Here is a 19938-nt window from a genome sequence, read left to right as displayed (position 1 = left end):
ATAATAGACAAACATTCACAAAAATAATATAATAATTATTATTTAATAATTAGATGAATTTTCCTCACGTAAAAATGTCTCTGTCAATAAAAACGTATCTATTTGAAATATCTTAAATTCTATTACATAAATTTGTAGGAAACGACGCGTTGTATTGTAGTTCGTCTTCACTATCTCAGTCCGTTAGAAATATAGGCTCGTATTTCTTCACACTGCGAAACGCAGTGCAACGAGTACATTTGGATGCTGAATACCAGCGAGTATCTCACCTACGTGAAATAGGATCTACAGCCTAATTTCCAGAAACACGATCTGTTTCTCACACCTACCAACAATTTAAGCGAAAAGAGGTCTGGTTAGAGGGATATATGGAAGAAAGGAAAAAGATACGATTCGTGAACCATGAATCTTTGCTCGCGATACTCCCAATGTGGCGATAAACTCCACGCATTCAACATCATCATCATTCCATCGAGGTTTCTCGCTTTTGTCGCTGTACAGAGAAAGTGGAAGAAAGCAAAGAAAATTTAAAAAGAGATTATGGAGATATCGATGGAGTAGAAAATCCGAATTTAAATAGAAATAATGAAACATTATTGTCGGTGGAGTGGAATTTTGAGAATTGTTTAAAGACTGAATTTAATATCGGAAAAGAAGACAAATTTGGTGTTTATATTTTGTTATGAAAATGTTCATTGAAAATCGAATACATTGTAAAATAGAAAACGTGTCATTCGTGTTTATTAATTAGAAATCTCGTATTAGAATTAAGAAATCATTATTAGAAGCAAATACATTATTTGTTAGAACTTCTATGATTTTAAATGGTACATTGTTCGTCATATATGAAATATCATTTTCTTAAATGCGACACTATACTTTCTGCGCTACGATCAACTACTCAATGGTGTGGTATTTTTTCAAACGGTATACTGCAAATTCTACAACAATAACGATATGTGACAATAACTGCAATTAATTGGTACAATATATGTGTAAATAAACGATACTCTACTTATGGTTGTGTGAAATCTATTTGCGTTTTTAATATTTTGAGAGATAATGCGTATGGTCGTGGGCAATGGAAGTGACGTTCGTTGATTAAAATCGATTTATCTATAACATTCGCTGCGTCAAGTTTTTAATTTTTGTTATGAAGAATAATCTATAACTACTAAAAATATTTATAAAAACACTTATTTTCAATAATCAAGATAATTCGGATAATTCAATGAGAAAAAATTGTTTCTTCTTGAATTAACAATTTTTTCCATATTTCATATTGAATTGAATTGAATGGAATATTTCATATGAAAGAACACTATACTATACTAAATATGATACAATATTAAAGGTACAGAAAGAATGCTATCAACATGTTACTCATTGTCAGAAGCAAATATTTCTTCGCAAAATAAGATTGCAGTGAAGAATGAAATTAATTTAAACTGTCAGTACTTGCATCGCAGAATTTAGTAGGAAAGGGCAATATTTAAAAAAATAACTTTGGAATTTGAAAGTCTCCAAGTTCGTTAAAAATCTGATTCAAAGAACACAAAATGTGAGATTATGTGATAGATACCTATTATAGTATAATAAGTTCATTAATATTAATTTATGACGATTATTATTCAAGTATTAATATTCCAGGTGCATACTGGGAAGGCGTTTTGTTCGCTCTAGTCATGCATAAACTCGATACAAAATGTTGGCTAACTATATCGAGTGAATAGCAATGAGCTTGCTACGTGCGCGGAAAATATCGGCTTTTGTCTAATTATCAATATTACGCTCTATATAATTATAATATGAATCTCTGTAAATTACGGTTATTTAATTAAAGTTATTCTTTGCGAAAGATCAAAGACATTATACACGTTATAGCCAGATTCGAACGATTTCTTCAGAAAATAATAAGGTAACGTTACACAACAAAAATTGAAAATTCTTACCCGAATAAAACGTCGCTCGGTAATAACATAGCTGAGAAAAGAATAACAAACTTTACTTGTCCTAAAATGTCTTCAAATTCCAATTTGCGCGCGTACATGCAATAGAATGATTTGAAACGAAGCAAAAAAAGCGCAAAAGGCCTTCAGAGAAACGCTCAACAAGTGAAACTTTCGGTAAAAATTTTGAAAACACGTCGCACCTGTCACGTAAATTTGGTTGATGAAATAAAATAGCTGAGTCGTAACACAACTATTGTCTTTATTTCACAGCACAGGTTTACACTGATCGGAGAGATGTTCACTGTTCGATGGTTTTGTCTATTTCTCCTCTAGATGTTCTCGTCTCATTACGGAGGAAAGCTCGATGTGTGTGTGCCCTTTTTAATTAACAACGCGGATTCGCTATTCGCATCTTCCGTTAGGAAAAGTGAGGGTAACGACCCACGATGCCAATTGGTTATAGGTCATGTTAATAAATGAAGAAAAAAAGAATAAATGTCAGTAGAAAAAAATGGCAATGATCGTGATACCAGCCGAGAAAAGTAAATCAAGTTTGCTGGATGTTCGTGAAACGCGTTACTTCGCTTAATGTGATCGAACGTTTCTTCCTCAGGGTCATGATTTACGAGTGAAAAAAGAGAAGGATTTATGATGTCGCTACTGCAACAGTGGAAACTATTCGCTTTAAGGGAAGCAGCTTACTTTCGTTCCATAAAGTTGATCGAAAATAAATAGACGGATTTGTAGAAAAGAAACATTTATTGGTAACGGTGAAAGTGAAATGCGAACGTTATCGATCAGAAATTTCGTATTATTCGATGAAACGGAACCTTGGATTTTTTTTACGGTGGAGATATAAATGACTACCTGAACTTTTATACGTTATACATATGTATTTTAAAAAAGAGTTTAAAAAATTCAATATCCTTCAGAGAATCGCACATTGCAAATTTTTTATATTAATATTTATTTTCGATACATCAATGTGTATAAATATTCAACGACAAATAATTTTATACAATTAAGGCATATGCGTAACTTTTATCTCTTTCTAAGTCCACTATCGATTTACTTGCCGAATACACATCTTCATAGATGTCTTCGTATAAATATCGTGTCCACTTATTCAATCGTTGATTACCACCAATGACGATTTTTTAAACGCAAAGAGAATTTTGATTTTTAGGACTTTGTATTCAATCAAAAAATAGCATTTGAATTATCACCTTTGATTGTATTTAGGATATAATTGATATTTCTTGTTACCAGACTTTTCTCCCAAGAGATATTAATTGATTATAGAATGAGTACTTATAGTTTTGAAATATTATGGTTCATATTTATATTTAACTGTACTTAATGTATTTCAACTTAAAAATCGACCAGACAGTTTAAAATTGAAAAATATATTTATCTTTAAATTTTCCCTACATCGTAAAAGTCCATCAAAAGATCTAGTGCCATTATTATCATCCATAAAATGAATCTATAAATCATTCATATAGGGGTGCATCGGTTAAACTTTTATGGATGCGAATATAGCGTACCGCAGTGGATTTACGTACATATTATCTCTAAATTCATCCCCCCTGCAAAACTCATTTTACTTAAGTAGCTGAGGCAACGCTCAAAATAAGCCACGTCAAACTCAAACTAATCTTAGAGCACAAAAGATACAAGATATGATTTCACGCTAAAATAGCGAACTAAAATTATAGCCTTTGTGGATATAAACTTAATTTTATCGAAACTAATAATAACGGCGACGCTCGTGGAAAAACGAGGTCGAATCTAGTTTTGTTAGTTCTTATTGATCAATATTGATACTATAAGGTAAAAATTAAATATATCTCTCGAAAGTTATCACAATTTTCATTATACGTTTATATAGATTTATAAATCACTATTACAGTATTAACTCATTATAATTGCATATACCGTGAATCAGTTCTCCTTTGCGATATTCGTGAACGACTTATTATAATTCGTAATTTAATAAACGTTCATTTTATTTCCATTTAAAGATATCTATTCGCGGTTTGTAGTATGTTTCGAGCCTTTAAATTGCATACTGTACAAAATTTCAGCGAAATACAAAGATGTCACATTAAAATGTGGGAAAGCGGTTTTCCGCGCGAATAATTTGCGTTTGAGATTTCCAGGTAATTTCGAGATTTCGAGAATTTCGTGTTTCTCTGTGTATTCGCTAGACCACAAAACGCAAACCTGAATAGAATTCGTAGAAATGTTTATGACACCTACGTAAGATAGATATTTTCGAGGACAAACTTTCAATTGCAGACACTTAATAAACTACATGAATTCGATATTAAATATGTTCTACAAGAAAATGAACAAAAATTCTAGATTTTCTGTATTGCTAATTTTTAAACAACCACATATATCGTGCTACAAAGTCAAATGAAAATGTTTATCGAATGTGGTTGAGAGTGTTTTATGGGACTGCTCTTGCCAATAGTATCTTTTGAATTATAAAACGCGACAAAGTAAAAATATCTAAAATGCATTCTGATGCGACATTTTGAACTGACGAAAAATATCATAGTTGCATGGAACTATAATAATAACAAATTGAAAGTTGACGTATGTTTTACTTTGTAATTCAATTTTACAACAAAGTTTCTTTCGTTATGAAAAAATATGAGTACAGTGATTCTACGTAGCAATCCCTTTTACGGCAACCCTCTGCATAGCAATTCCTTTTTACATAATATACATTTATATTTTATTGCTGCTACAACGCATACGTATTATGTTAATTTACAAAAACCACTCCAGCACACGAAATCATACACTTTAACTTTATAATGCATATTTCTTATCCTGTTCCTAAGTCTCTTTGCGTGTACGCTAGGATTTCCCTTAGCTTTCCTAAAATTCACACTTTCTTTACGTATGCCGTTTCTTATTTTGTAATATTAAAAAAGACACGAGCAACTTCAAAGGAAAGCAGGATAGCCTGATATCGTATTCAGACACGCAAGAATATTAAATTATTAAAGGAACTATTAAAGGAACATTTTACTGTATTAATTCCTTAACAAGGAACTACCACTACTGTTATTTATTTAAAATTATTTAAAAATTATTTATTTTCCTATGTTAATCCCTTAACATATAACTATCAAACGATATAGAATAATACAATGGAATATCATGTTCAAACTCTTCACTCAGTTCTGTTGCTTTATAACATTCGGACTTCTTCGAACGATGCTCTAAACAACAATCAAATCTTTAAACATTCGAGATACGTAGTATATATCAAAGTGGAAACTTCGTCGAAGTGCAGCTGGCAAATATATAAAATAGAGTATTATTATACCAATATATCCATTGGCTTCGCAATTTTTGTTCGATCCCCTTAAAACTCCTTCAAACATCTTAAAACGATTATTTAGACAAGAATCGACTATTGTCATCACTCGAGAAACGTAATACACTTCGCCAAAATTCGAGTAGAGAAGAATATAAAACGTTGCAGAAGATATTATCTCCAAAATTTGTATTTAATTTCTTCCAATTTTTGATTCGGATTCCTCCAAACTTCACTCAAGTCACATAATCCGCTTTGCCAAAATGTAACTACGTAGTAAACAACAAGTTAGCATGAAAAGTATAACACGAAATATGAAATAATCGAAATTTTCGAAACGTTTGTTTTGTTAATTTTTTATTCAATTTTCTTAAAATTCTTTGAAACTTCTATCAAGTTCCTTGGGTAACAATTGAACGATTTCATTCAAAACGTGTGACATACTTCGCGAATGCACAACGAGAACGTCACGGATCGTCCCAGATTCAACAAACAAGCTGACAGTGGAGACGTCTGGCACCATAAGGCTAACACCGAGGACGATTTCCTCCGACGTTCGAGTACATCCGCTGCAAACCTGCTGCGTCCGTTTGTCACGAGTGCAGATTCGCCTGTCTGAGCGCAATGTGGAAACCATGAAATGTCACGAAAAGAGCTTCAACGAGAAGATTTGAGACCTTAAGGGAAGAGGAAAGAAAACGCGATCGTCAAAATAATATTCGAAGAATGTCTATTATCTGAAGGCGATTCCGCGCCATCTGGAACAGATCCGAAGAAAAAAGGAAAGAAAAAGGAAAGAAAGGATATCAAAAGAAGTCGGTTCAAAATTCCTTTTAAGATTTGTTCTCGACGTTGCTCGTTGAGGCGGCTAAAAATTATGAGAGGAAATCTTTACGCTGAAATAACCCGTGCGCACTGTGTCCTTTGACATTTGAACGATAATGAAAGAAGTATTGGATGAATAATATTCAATGAAGATATTTGAAAAAGAATATATTTATATTTTAATAGAGATATTTAAAGAGAAGTATATTAAGAGACGTTTTCCTTCTCTAAATTGAAGAATATCGAAGCATACCAAGGTTTAGGAATAACATATTATTCGAAATGTCTCGACTCTTTGTATCCAAGCAACTTCGTTACGATAGAATTGATAATGTAGAAATTGTTCTTTGTATTATTATCGTCATACATTTGCTATCTTTTTCTTTCCCAGACAAAATCCCGATTACAAAGAGTTTTACCACAAAAGAACGTTTAAGTTATTGATGAATCGTACCATAAAAATTTGTTAAGTATAAAAATTCAGATATTATCAAAATACGGCGTTTATTTTTCTACACGTGGAATAATATAATATTTCGATATAGAATAAATGAAATTCAGAATGAAGGAGAATGAAGAAAATAGGCTGATATATCTGAATGAATTACGTCACGGACTTGTTCTTCTGATATTTATTTATGTTTAATGAGCATGTACTATGCATGAATGCACCATTGTATACGTATAGCGGTGACAAGCATCCGTTAATATTCACTGAGAACCCCTCGTCTCAATATCCTGTGTGAGAACAGAAACCGCAAGGTCGTCCTCAAGGAATCGATAAGAGGGATGCTAATTTCAGTCACTTTGCGTATGCGATCATACCAGCTAATATGCGTGAAGATATTCTATCATCTGGCCCTGAAAATAAAATGGATGGTTCCCTTACTCCTCTTCCAGTAAATAGATAATCAACGAACGTTTAACCATTCGTATAATTCACACTATTCCAAGTTATATAAAAGGGAAAGGTAGTTTATATCGAATTTCTTAGAAATTCAATGCAAAAAGTAACGGCAAATATAATTTAAAAAATGGAAGGAAAATTAAACAACTCTCTCGATAATATTTCCAATGAGCTATGTTCATGACAAAAATTAATAATTCTTTACGCGTGAGATATAAAATTATGTTTACTTTCATTTTAAAATATGCCAAAGTTTTAAATTCCACATTGTTTTCCTTTCTCTTTCTTCTTTTTTCTTTTTTGTTGAAACCGTTAATTTTGAAAATGAAATACGAGAGAAGAACACGAAGATTCAAAGAAAATTTTGTACAAATATTTAAGAAACGAACGATCAAAAACTTAGAAATTGAAATGTTATATCTCACTCTATTTCTTCTTTGAAAATGGATTACCAAAAAAAAAAAAAAAAAAAATAGCGGAATTGCAAAGATAATTTTGTACAAAAATTTTTTATCGCAGAACGTTTCAAGTTTTAAATTTGCGTAGGAGGAAAAGATCTTTAATTAGCATGTTGTATCATTTAACAAAGACAAAGGGACAGTAATTGATTCAAGGATATCATTTCCCAGAAATCAAGATAAATTCATTCTTTTACTGCCCACGATCCTACGATAAAACGCGCTACATCTGTGTAATGAAAATCCTAGTGCAGCCATAATGCTCACCGGCACGCAATTCGCAAGTAAACCGTCCGCAGACAGAGGAAAACAATCTTTTACAACCCATCATTACGATCGTCTGTAATTGGCACATTTATGTGACTTTTAATTGCCGCTACCATTTGCTTCAATGAAGGCGGCGACATCAAACCTTTAATGTTTTTTCATTACCATATCGTGGCCAGTATGTATACCGTATATTTACGTGATCGTCTATACACATGTTACCCACCCGTGATTTCGTTGATCGTATTTTAACGAAGTCTATTGTACATCGACTATACAAAAAAGAATCGTTTGGCACAGGAAATTGTAAGCGCTTTGTACCTCTGGTCCATCTACCGAAATCTTGAACAAACGATAATAATAAATAAATGCAAAATACATAGTAATGTACATCTACAGTGGCGGGCAAAAGAAAGTTTATAATTATCTCTCCCTAATAATATCTTTTGGATTGTAAAACGTGACAAAGCGATTTTCCAATCGATATATGAAGAAGAATAAAAATAATATGAATTGTGGATTGAAATATATAAAACACATTTTGATGCAACACCTTGAAGCAACAAGAGTTACTACAGTCACAGAAAATTGTGATAATCATAAAATAAGAAGCATATAAAGATACTATAATCCTATAACATGGATTTATATTTAATAAGAACAATGAATAAATATAATATACATATACCACAGAATAAATGACTATTATCAATATGGCAAAAAACTTTTAGTACAATTCTGACTAAAATTATACCGATTTTGAACTTTCTTTTATCCGCCAGAATATATTTATTTAATTTTCGCATAACCCATCGTATATCTATCACAGTATCGCTAAAATGACTAGCGTTAATTGTTAATCACGATGTTATTAATTAGAATGTTCAAATTCGCTGTTCGCTTCTGGTTATTTACTAATCGCTTACCTTATTTATAATACTAAACGTTTGAATGAAACGATTCACAGATTCATACGAAATTATTTTGTCTTTGTTTATAGGAGTGTCAACCCGAATTTTTACACGATCTAGTGCTGAAGATGAAAGCCTATATATTTACGCCTGGTGATTCGATATGTCGAAAGGGAGAGGTAGCTAGAGAAATGTTCATAATAGCCGACGGAATTCTAGAAGTGATTAGCGAAACGGGCAGAGTTTTAACAACCATGAAAGCCGGAGATTTCTTTGGAGAAATTGGAATTCTTAATCTAGACGGATTAAACAAGTAAGTGATTAAAAGTAAATGCTGTCCTATTTCTAATTTTTGTTCTGAGTTCCGTGTATTCTAACTCCGAACTACTTCGCAAAATATTATTCTTCATACGTATAACGTTAAGCCTACTTTCGTCCAATTATCATAAAGTTATGCAAATTATAATACAATAAATGTATGTATCAATAACATATTGTGGTATTAAACATTATTTAATTAGATCGCCAACAACGTTATGTAACATTATTATTTTAATCAACTTGAAAATTGAAGGAAATTAATTTCATCGATACCGTATCGTCATTGTCAGCACGCTAATTTCATTTAATTCAATAATTTAATCGAATAAAGTGCCAAACGGAATTTAAAGCACCCGTGCACTTTATAACAGTATACGTGAATATCTCTTGACAAATGAGAGAAGTTTTAAGAAAGTTTTATACTTTCAGCCTGCTATTTTATCTTCTAATGAATAATCGTGTTGCGAGTCCCATAAATGTATCGCATGTGAGTCGTAAGTTAAGTTGCGCAATCCTTTATTTGATACATGAATCTAAACTGGGAAAAATTTATACGAGAAGCATGTGAAGCTGATGGGAATGCGGCAATAGTCGAAAACTGCAATCGATAAAAACCTCCTTTCAGCTTTGCACGCGTTTTATTTTCCTTCCAATCCTGACACATATATAACTTGTCCTACTTTCTTGTTACATCGTTCAGTATCTCTGAAACATAGTTGTCTGAAATTTCGTTTCGCGCTTCGGTATTTTCCACAAAACTGAATAATTTAATTCCGACGATTGTTAAAAATGCACCTATCGCACGATTGAATCTTCTTATGACAAATTAAAGTTTAATAGTTAAAGGAACCATCGATACAAATATTTTTCGTTAAAAATACTAGCGGTGTTTCGTAAATAAATCCACTATAAGTGTCTGTTTTAGAGGAAACGAATTCTAAAATTATTTTGAAGGTGACACTTTGCAATCTACGAAAAGTCGCTCCGTCGTCGAATATTATCAATTTACAACTAATTCTCTTTATTCGCAGCAGATGTATGAGCAAGAGATTGAACTTTCCTAAACTTTGTCCCGAAGTCTTCGAGTTAACTTAACTCAATTACAAAACTGATAATGTAATGAATTTAAACTGGAACAGAGTCACTGCAGCTACTTCGAAATAATTGATGCGTACACGAAACTCGTTATAATATTCATTGTTACTTTCAAGAAAAAGTTCACTTTCAGAGTTAATTTTTTCATAATTATTGCCAGAAAACCAACGATATATATATCGGAGTCAGGTTGGAATTTTGGGGCGTTCGATGAACCTTTACTTACTTCACCGTCGCGAATGTAGCTAATGTTTATCGGTACAAATGTGGACATTACAAGAGGCTATGAATAATAGCGGCGATAGGGTGGTCGAGATGACAACGAATTCAGGTTCGATAACGAATCCACGGTCCACGGGATGACAAATATCAACGTAATAACGATTCGGGTAATTTTCTCGATAACTCAATCAGCAATTCGTCCAATGACTAACTAACTAACTAACTAACTCGTAATCCAAATGAAACTACCTTATATATTCCTCGGATCCTTCCTTATATCTCGGATCAATCTTTGTTTTTAAGGAGAGTCATATAATCATTCCATACCTCTGTCCGGTACACGTTCCTCCCGTGACCGTGGCTACGTCTAGTGACCCGCTATGTCACTTCGAGCCCGAACCCATCGTCATAAAGCCAGATTGGAACATTAGAACTATTTCTTATTTTTATTACGTAAGTGTAGCTATAGTAAAAGTCTGGACTAGGGTATTGGGGTATTGGGACATATATATGTCGGAGATAAAAGAACATCGGGATTTCCCGTCCGGAATGTTGGGAAAAACATTTGTGCCGGTAAACATTAACTACTTCCGCGACGGTAAAGTAAGTAAAGGTTCATCGAACGCCCCAAAATTCCAACCTGACTCCGACATATATTTTCTCGATAAAGTTCTTTTGCGATGTACTTATACTTATTTTCCTCCCTTATCCTTCAAATGGAAGTTCTACGTCAGTTTAAGATATAACACATTTCATATTTCAAACCATAAAAGCTTCGAATTTAAAAAATCAAGTTTCTATCTATCCAACGAATAAACTCTCAATTACAGACGCACAGCCGACGTTCGTTCGGTAGGTTACTCAGAGCTATTCAGCCTCTCCCGCGAGGACGTATTAGCGGCGATGAAAGACTATCCAGACGCTCAAGAAATCCTGCAGAGTCTCGGTAGGAAACGTTTGATGGAGGCGCAGAAGGTCGTCAGAGCATCTAAGCAACCAACGTCGCCTGGTCACGACTCCTCGGACAACAGCACGAGCAAAAGAATCGTTAGCAAGCTGAAGTGCGACGTAAAGGGTCTAAAGTATGCGCTAAAGAGCAAACGAAATACAAAACCCGAGGAAAGCTTGGAGCTGCAGCCATTGACACCAAAGGTGTCAACGCTGAAAAGGCAGCAGAAGATCGACGATACTCAAGACGCGTCCGCGTCGAGCGTCCAAGAACCACCTGTGTCGCCTTTGGGCGCCGGTTTACCTCTGCTTGCCAGATTAAGATTATTAAAAGAAAAAGAAGAACGCGAAGAACGTCGAAATCTAATGGAAACGCACGTGCACGCGCCTGAACAACAACAACCACCGTTGGACGCGCAGAACCCTATGAACCCGAATTTGCCGTTTCTTCAGAGAATACTACTCTTGAAGGCAAAGAACGAGCAAGAGGCCAAAGAGGCTGACAAAGAGGCGCCTACTAAAGAGCCCTTGCTTCCAAAAAACGCTATACCCGAGGAATCGCAAGAACAATCGCCCAAGCTGCCTCGTAAACCGGTACAGAAGCAGCCATCGGTCCAAAGTGCCATAGAACCGATCGTCAAATCGCCGACTACTTCGAACGAAGAGAATGCGAATGGTTCGAACGCGAAGAAACCATGGGCCATGCTGAAGGACGCCTCGTTAACGAACAAAGAAAATTCGCCGCAGAGGAGTCCGCCGACTAAGAGGCTAAGACAGACTTTAATGCACCTAAGACAGCAGACTAAGATGTACGCGTCCGTAGACGATCTTTCACCGGAGTACTGTGGTCTACCGTTTGTCAAGAAGCTGAAGATACTTAACGAGAGACAGAAGTTGGCGGAACTCGAGAAAGCAGTTAGGAGCTCCAGTTTAGACTGCGGAGAAAACGCCGAGCTTGAGTTCGATGGAAACTTGACGAGAAGCCACTCGGAGGCTTGCGCGATCGAGTATACCAGGAAATTAGCGAAATTGAATCAGGTACGTAGATTGAAGTTTTTGAGAGAGTTTTGGCAAATATTTTGTACGTTGATAAATGGAAAGTAACGTCGAGATATCAAAGTAATTGATTTATAGTTGTATGTGTAGAGACGAGTGACGTGTATGAGGACGTACACGGTAAATGAAAGAAATCTTTATCGTTCGAGCATATACCGAGATGCAACATCGGTCAACATTAAGTTACGAATCCAATTGCTAGAAATTTAGATCCCGCTGTATTATACTCGGACGATATTTAACTGCTTAATAGCTTATATCAGTTGTCAGGTATCGGAAACTTCGACAATATATCAAACCGTGCGCGTAGAAGTTCTGTCATTTAGTTTCTGTATTATACGCAAGTGATTTACTCGCTTCGTCCTATTCAAATGGAACTACTTAACTCTGCAGAGGTCGCGGTGTATCTAAGAGATACAATAACTGAAATTCTATGCTGCAGTGCAGCTTATTTTTCCAAAAAGACTGTACAGATATGTGAAAAGTCTTTAATCGGACTAAAATTAATACAGAATATAATATATAGATATTTAGTATAGATATAGATATATATTTAGATATAGATTTACAGTATATATAAACTACATAATTACTAATTTAAAGATAAAGAATAAATTTGAAAATATTTAGAATTAGATTTTACATGTATATCTGTTAGATCAACCACGACCTGCGAAGAGTTAATAATGGCACAAATCGAATCAAAATTCTTCAAACTAGAATCCTTTTAATTTAACTTTCATGAAAAATGTCTTTTGTTTGTGCCGATCTACTGTCAATTTCAGTTTACATCTTTATAATTCCGTTAAGATAGAGTAGAATTATCTATCTCGCAGTTGACGCATCGCGATCGATCAGAAGAACATACGTACTTTTCTATCGTTACGAAGAACCTCGATCGACGGATTAAAAGAAGGAACGTGTACCTAATAATAAATCAACTGATCTCGTCAGTAATTTTCACATTAAATCGATATCTTAATATTTAATATTTTACATTATCGACGAAATCACTATTATCAATCATGAACAATATCAACGTCTGATTTTAATCAGTGACAGAATTCAAGTTCTTTCAATGCATCACATTTTCCAGAATCGAATGTCATCGATGTCACCCACGGATCAACTTTCACCGGAGAACGAGACGTTGGAAAGGCGGAACTTGAAGAGCATACTAAAGAAGTTGTCGGCCGGCAGCAGAACCGGAAGCTCCGAGACCTCGGCAACGAGCACGCCGGATCGCGAAGCGGCTACCGCCGAATTAAGGAAATTAATGAGAGCACCGACGATAGAAGGTTACGCGGCACGGCATTCGAAACTCTCGAAAAGCGTGACATTTAACAAATACACGCTGCAGAGCCCACCGTCCGAGCAGACCCCGGCAAATTATCCGCTTGGGTCGCAGTTGTCCGACTCCCAAGAGCAGGCCTCACTGCCACCGCCCAATAAACTCAATTTCCGTCCTTTGGGCAGCGGAGGTATCCTGCAAATGGTATCTCGGCCACGAGAAGAGGAATACCTGGGGGAGATAGTCACTGGCATCAAAGAAGTTGTTAAGGCTCGTCTGGTAAGTCGCTATTTTTTTATACTTTTTCTCTCGTCGCGTAGAACAGCTCGTTGAAGGTAGTTTGGATTAAACTTCGACACGTATGGCGAACTATTTACGCAGAGTTAAATATTCAAATTTTGTCGAATTCTTCTCTAGAGATAGGGAATGATGAAACAAAATATTTTCGAATGGTGTTATTTGTCAAATGAAATGAAAGCAACTGTGATATTTTATTCGGCGGATTTTCAAACATATTGAGATTTAATCGGCGAGAAAAATTAAAATTGAAGGGGAAAATTGAACGTATTTGAGAAAAATTAGAAAAATATTCTATCAATCCTTACGTTATCTGATACGATTGACTGTAATTAAATCGAACGTAATTAATTCGAAAAGTAGATAATTCTAACGGTAATTAATCAGAAATAATAATATGCTTTTGTAGCATCTTTCATAAAGTAAAAAATACATATAAAAGATAGAAAGAAAAGCTGTGAATGGACATACACAGTAACTCTTTACTGCGTCTTTTCTTTATTTACTATCAAGATTTACATAGTATTTAGACAGTTTCTTCGATATTTATAATAATCGCTTACTAGATCTTTCAAAAAAATTGAATGTTTTCTTCATTCGTAAGAGTTAAACGAATGAAAGTTTGACACTTTTAAGTTTTCGTAGAATCAAGAATGTGTCCTTTCATCTGAAAAATCAATAGGTAAACTTGCGAAAGCCATTTATAAAATGTTCAAGAACTTAATAAGGATATCAAGAAACACGTTTGGAAGAATTACATTTCCTAGAGGAGGTTCTACAAGATTCCTTGGTTTCCTGTAATTTCCCTTGAAGATATTGGCTTCGAAGTTGTCGACTTCGGAGCTGTTCAACGTAAAGTTCTCGCGCACTGAGCCAGTTTGCAAGAAGTTTGCATCGCAACGGCTTATAACCTCGTTCTATTTGCATGCTACTCCCTGTTTACAAATCACTAATATATTACTTGTTAGCGTACTCCGCTTAACCAACGACATCTATGTGCTGTTAATTTCCCCGTTCGCAGATATTAATACGTTTCGTGATATTTACATCAATGCTATAAATGATGTGAAACTATCAATTTTACACAAAAGCAAGTGAAATTTTTTATTGAAAAATGTTGTACATGAAATATACTAATGTTAGAAATAAAGAGAAAAGTATTATAAGTATAAAAGAAATTCTACTTTGATAGCATATCAAAAATGTCTGGGGTAGAAAAATTGTAATATGAATGGATTAAATTATTCATAAATTAAACAAATAATTGCAATAGTATTTTAAACAATCTATAGAAACAGGGGAGTCAAAGTATAGATACATAGTAAACTATTGAACTTTGTGATATACAGTCTGGCCTGTCGACCTATCATTACGATATTAAAAATATTTTTGGATTTTTCGAAAAGTTATTTCAAAGAAAATAGCATCAATACCGAACAAGTGATACTTCAAAACATCTTATTCTTTAAAAAAAAAAAAATAAAGATTGCGTTACTTATTTAAAGTAATTTCATCTACTACTTAGAGTAAACTAAATTGCAGCTAAACAGAAAATTATACCGTGACACAGCTAGCCTTTGACAAACTCAAAACTCGACACCAGCGTACTAACTATATTACTCGTAACTAATGTACGCATACGAATAAAATTTCAGGAGGACATACAGAGGAAGTTCGAACGGCAGATTGCTTCGTTGGAATTAGAGATCCGCAAGCGAGACGAGATAATATCTCAACTTCAAGCAAGAATACTAGAACTGGAACAAAGAGATTCAAGAAACAGGGACGAGTCTTTGGGAGACAGCACGGAGCACGACGCCTCGTTCGAGGAAGACTTGGACGACGATCGTGAGGACCACCCGTTCATGAGAGACGGTTCAGTGGACACGGTCCTCACCACTCAGTCGCACTACAAGCATTGCTCGCCATGTATAGAGTCTAGTTCTCATAACCGAAGATCCTGGGAAGAACACTCCGAGGAAGAAACATTAGAGCTTCAAGAACTCCCTAACTCGATCGTGCCACAGTCTCTGTGGAAGGACGAGGTGGCGATCGATCTAGAGTCCAACAGCGAAAGCAGCAGATCCGAGGACGAATTCGACGATAGATCCGGAAGAGGCGGCAGCGAGAACGACGGCGATGACGACGAGGAAGGTGAAGTGCGTGGAGAGGGACATAATAATTGGGAGGCGGCTATGCTAGCCCAGGAACTAGAGGCCAGGCGGAGAAGCAGCGAGGACGCGAATCCGGGCTCCTAGCGCATTAACGAGATCCTAGATGTATTGTGTTATCTCACCAGCACTTTGCACCCCAGGGGTTGGTGTAACGGCCCAGCAACTGCTACAGGCAGCGCGGCCCTCTGCGAGAACGATTGCCCTTATTTACAGTTAGATTTCGATAGAATGACCAGTTGTAGGGAGACCATGATGTAAAACCCGATGTGTAAGAATCTAGGGGATTGATCGTTCCTTTCCTATGATCCTGGACTTTTGTCACGTGGAGATTCGTGGGCCAATATATACGACCTTCGTGAGTGGAACGTATACACGTGTTTCTAAAGCCTCCGCACGCCGTGAATACACGCGTAAATTGCGTTCTAGTCGCATTCCCTCTCTGTGCACATCTATCCATACATACCACACACGTACACATGCAGATACGCTAGTTCGGAGGATTGTTCTCTAGGTTTATTTCTCACAAACTTTCTACCACTACTCGTTTGCTTTTGTTTGGTCATTGATCGAAGATCGTGATCCTCTTATCCTTCGAGGGACCTTCCATTTTATTTGGCGATATCGAACAACGGCTTCGGTTAGATAATCAAATTTTACGTCAATCATTTTGGTTGAATAAAGGGAATTGGTATGGTTTCGAGAGAAATAAAATGGAATTCGGATATACTTTTTCCTGTCTCTAGCGACTAACTATACGAGATCTTTTATTCGAAAATTAAAGTTTATAGCGGTTTGAAATTATATATAGATATTCATATCTACTACGAAGACTTGACTTAAGGATTACGAGACGAATTTTACGTGTTACGTTACGATCAATACGAAAATACATATATTTACGAGTAGCTAGGCACTACACACGTGTGTTAACGAAATTATATTCACGATGTATTACGTTAAACGTTGATTAAGTCGTAAAATATCGCTCGATTAGAGGTGATATTACAAGTGTCTGCAAAAATTTTCCACCAATTTGGAATTAACGTTTCTCTTTAAAGAGCTGGATGCCAGAGGGTTACAAAGTGCCCGAAAATCAGTTCTGTGAAGCTAAAAGTTCCAAAACGATCTCGCGGCTTTCTGTACCATATAACTTCATGAAATATCGCGTGTATGGTACAAATTACGATTAATTTACATTAACTTCGCCTAATTATCTTATTATTACCCACGAATTCAGTTCATTTTTCGAATCATTTTTAAATTTATATCATTTTTAAACTTCCAGCAATTAATATACCTACATACTTCGGAAGAAAAGAGAAAGTGATAAAACAGAGTGAAATTTCGTTCCTACGAAAAGACGTGCTGATGGATTTAAAGGATATCTTGAAGCAGCATGTGAAGTGCAATTACATTGATTAATTTTTAAGAGTTGAATGTTAATATTTTCAAGTTTATGGACAATTCAGCCTCTCTTCGCTTTTCTGATAATCGTGACAACCTAATTTCGACAGAATTTCTCTTGTCCACGCGCAAATTATAAATAGATTACAATTTCGACTCAATTGATTAACTTAGTTTATCATCTAATAGGCATAATAAGTGATTAAGTATAGATATCCTCTTAACTGCAAGAAATTCGTAGAAATAAATCGTGTCTTTTAAAATAACGCGACTAAAACCTTTAATTGTTAAAGTTAAATTAACAGTGTACTTAACTAATGATACGCGATTTTCCTTTAAAGTACAAGAAATTTCATTTTCCATTTTCATAACGATATTTTTCTTTTCTCAGTTTTAAAGAAGATTCTTGATCTCCGTGTTAAAGAATAATATTTTTATTCAATTAAAAATTACGAAATTTCATTAAATGTTTACTGCTCGCATAGAGTTGAAATTTTACTTATGTGATATAGTAGTTGCATTGTAAATAATCACAGGTGCCTGAGAGGATATTATACTTGAGATATATAGAGCTATAAAACGTTAAGCACCTATTTAAATGTGTAATGTGTACACCGGACGGACGATACTCAATTACAAACAATATCGCGTTGGTTTCTTTTTCATTCCATGGCAAAACATCGTGCAGAAGAAGTTGATCGAAGACGAATTCACGCGATACTCTTTCCATTATCTGCCTTAGCTATTACGAACTATAATACAAACTTGTTACCGATTGTCTGTGAAACACTGTGAATGCTTCATTTTCTTTTGTTACAGAGCAATACGTACCTCTATATCGTTTCACGAGATACTTGTTAAATAAGAAACACTAAAATAAATTACGGATCTGTTATTACGAAAGAGATATATCTATATGCATACATAATGCATACAAATACGCGTACACAGATAAACATACATATATATATATATATATATACATATACACATATTTATAAGTGGACAATTTTAATTTCATATCTCAAGACGCTAATTAAGAAATCTATAAATTTTCTATAAATAGACGGTTTGCGTAATTTTTCATCAACTACCCCCCCCCTACCGCCACCCCAGGAAAATTGAACTTTTGCTTCCCGTTTTCCCTCATGCCTCTGCCCATTTATGCGATCATTTTCATCATTTAATGAGAAACGATATACCATGGTCGGAAAAAAGGGAGAAAATTAAATATTCAATACTAAAACGTAACGAACGAAGAAAAAAAAATGTTAACGACACGTATGCACATATACACGTACACACAGACATACATAGATACACATAATTTAATTAAAAGAAAAAAGCGACAAAAGTTAATGGGAATTATATGATGTATACTGACCAGACCAAGCTCAATATTTCTAGAGTCTTTACAAGATAAATAAATCTGTTAAGTGAGAAATGACTATTAAATTAAGTAAGGAGAGGAAATCTATTAAGAAGAACTTGTAAATATTAGCCTATAATTTATTTATCTATGAATGCGAGGGAAAGCGCGAATGACGAGACACATATGTAGAAGAGAAAGAAGAAGAGAGGATTATATTTAGTGTGTGTGATAGAGAGAGAAAGTGTGAGAGAAAGAGTGGGAGAACACAAGTGAAGGAAGAGAGCAAATGCGAGTGAAAGAGGAAAACGAAGAATGCGTAAAACAAGAAGAGGTTATGGCGAACTATTACGGTGAAAAGCATTTTAGATGCTGATATGTACCTACTACGCGAATGAAAAGAGTATACAATAAAGTAAACAAATGTTTTCAAACATTGTGTTTTTCATGTGACCCTGTAGTAACATTTATTTATGTCGATGAACAGTAAACAGATAAAATTTCAAATATATTTTCGTGTTTTGAGATAAACCGAGTTTTTTATAAAGAATGTTTCAAGTATAGTGTAACATTAAACATTGTTAAACATTTTCTAAAATGCTGTATGTTTCAAATATTATGCAAATCTTTAATGGTTTGAAAATCATTTTATTAATTGTTTCAATTTCTGGTCTCTTTATTATCAACTCGATGAAAGAATAGAGAATAATTTAGAAAACAAGTTAAAGTTTCTTAAATCTTGTACACATATTATAAAAATTATCTGAAAAATGTATATTTTATATAACGACCATATATATGTCGGAGAAGTGTCAGGAATAGGATTGTGGGCGTTTGATAGATCTTCACTGGAATTGGCCATCGCTGTGTTATAACGAAGGTACGGCCTGGTACTACGAGTATGGATACTACCGATTCGACAATCAACCACGGTGATTGGGCACTTGCGATACTAGTGACGTTGGTCTTAGGTTCGATAACGAATCCACGGTCAATGGGATGATAGATATACTTGCTCACACAATCTGACTCAAACGTGTAATACTCACAGATCGTAAGGCGTTACTCTCTTCGTCGATGAGATCGCAAGAAAGAATGACTTTT

The 19938-nt window shown here is 34.8% G+C and overlaps 1 protein-coding gene across 2 annotated transcripts in view; it reads left to right on the top strand.

The window, feature by feature from the left end:
* The window catches only part of LOC117161529 (uncharacterized), an 81140-nt gene extending 61872 nt beyond the window's left edge, over positions 1-19268 (top strand). For both annotated transcript variants that reach the window (XM_076625833.1, XM_033343130.2), the window contains 4 exons: positions 8747-8970; positions 11126-12281; positions 13396-13869; positions 15543-19268. In XM_076625833.1, coding sequence (XP_076481948.1) covers positions 8747-8970; positions 11126-12281; positions 13396-13869; positions 15543-16145 — 2457 coding nt within the window. In that variant the 3' untranslated portion in view covers positions 16146-19268. The remainder of the gene's footprint in view (positions 1-8746; positions 8971-11125; positions 12282-13395; positions 13870-15542) is intronic.
* The last annotated feature ends 670 nt before the right edge of the window (positions 19269-19938 follow it).

The sequence above is a fragment of the Bombus vancouverensis genome, chromosome 2 (genome assembly GCF_051014615.1).
Source record: "Bombus vancouverensis nearcticus chromosome 2, iyBomVanc1_principal, whole genome shotgun sequence".
NCBI lineage: Eukaryota > Metazoa > Arthropoda > Insecta > Hymenoptera > Apidae > Bombus > Bombus vancouverensis.
This window is presented reverse-complemented; position numbering and strand designations above follow the sequence as displayed.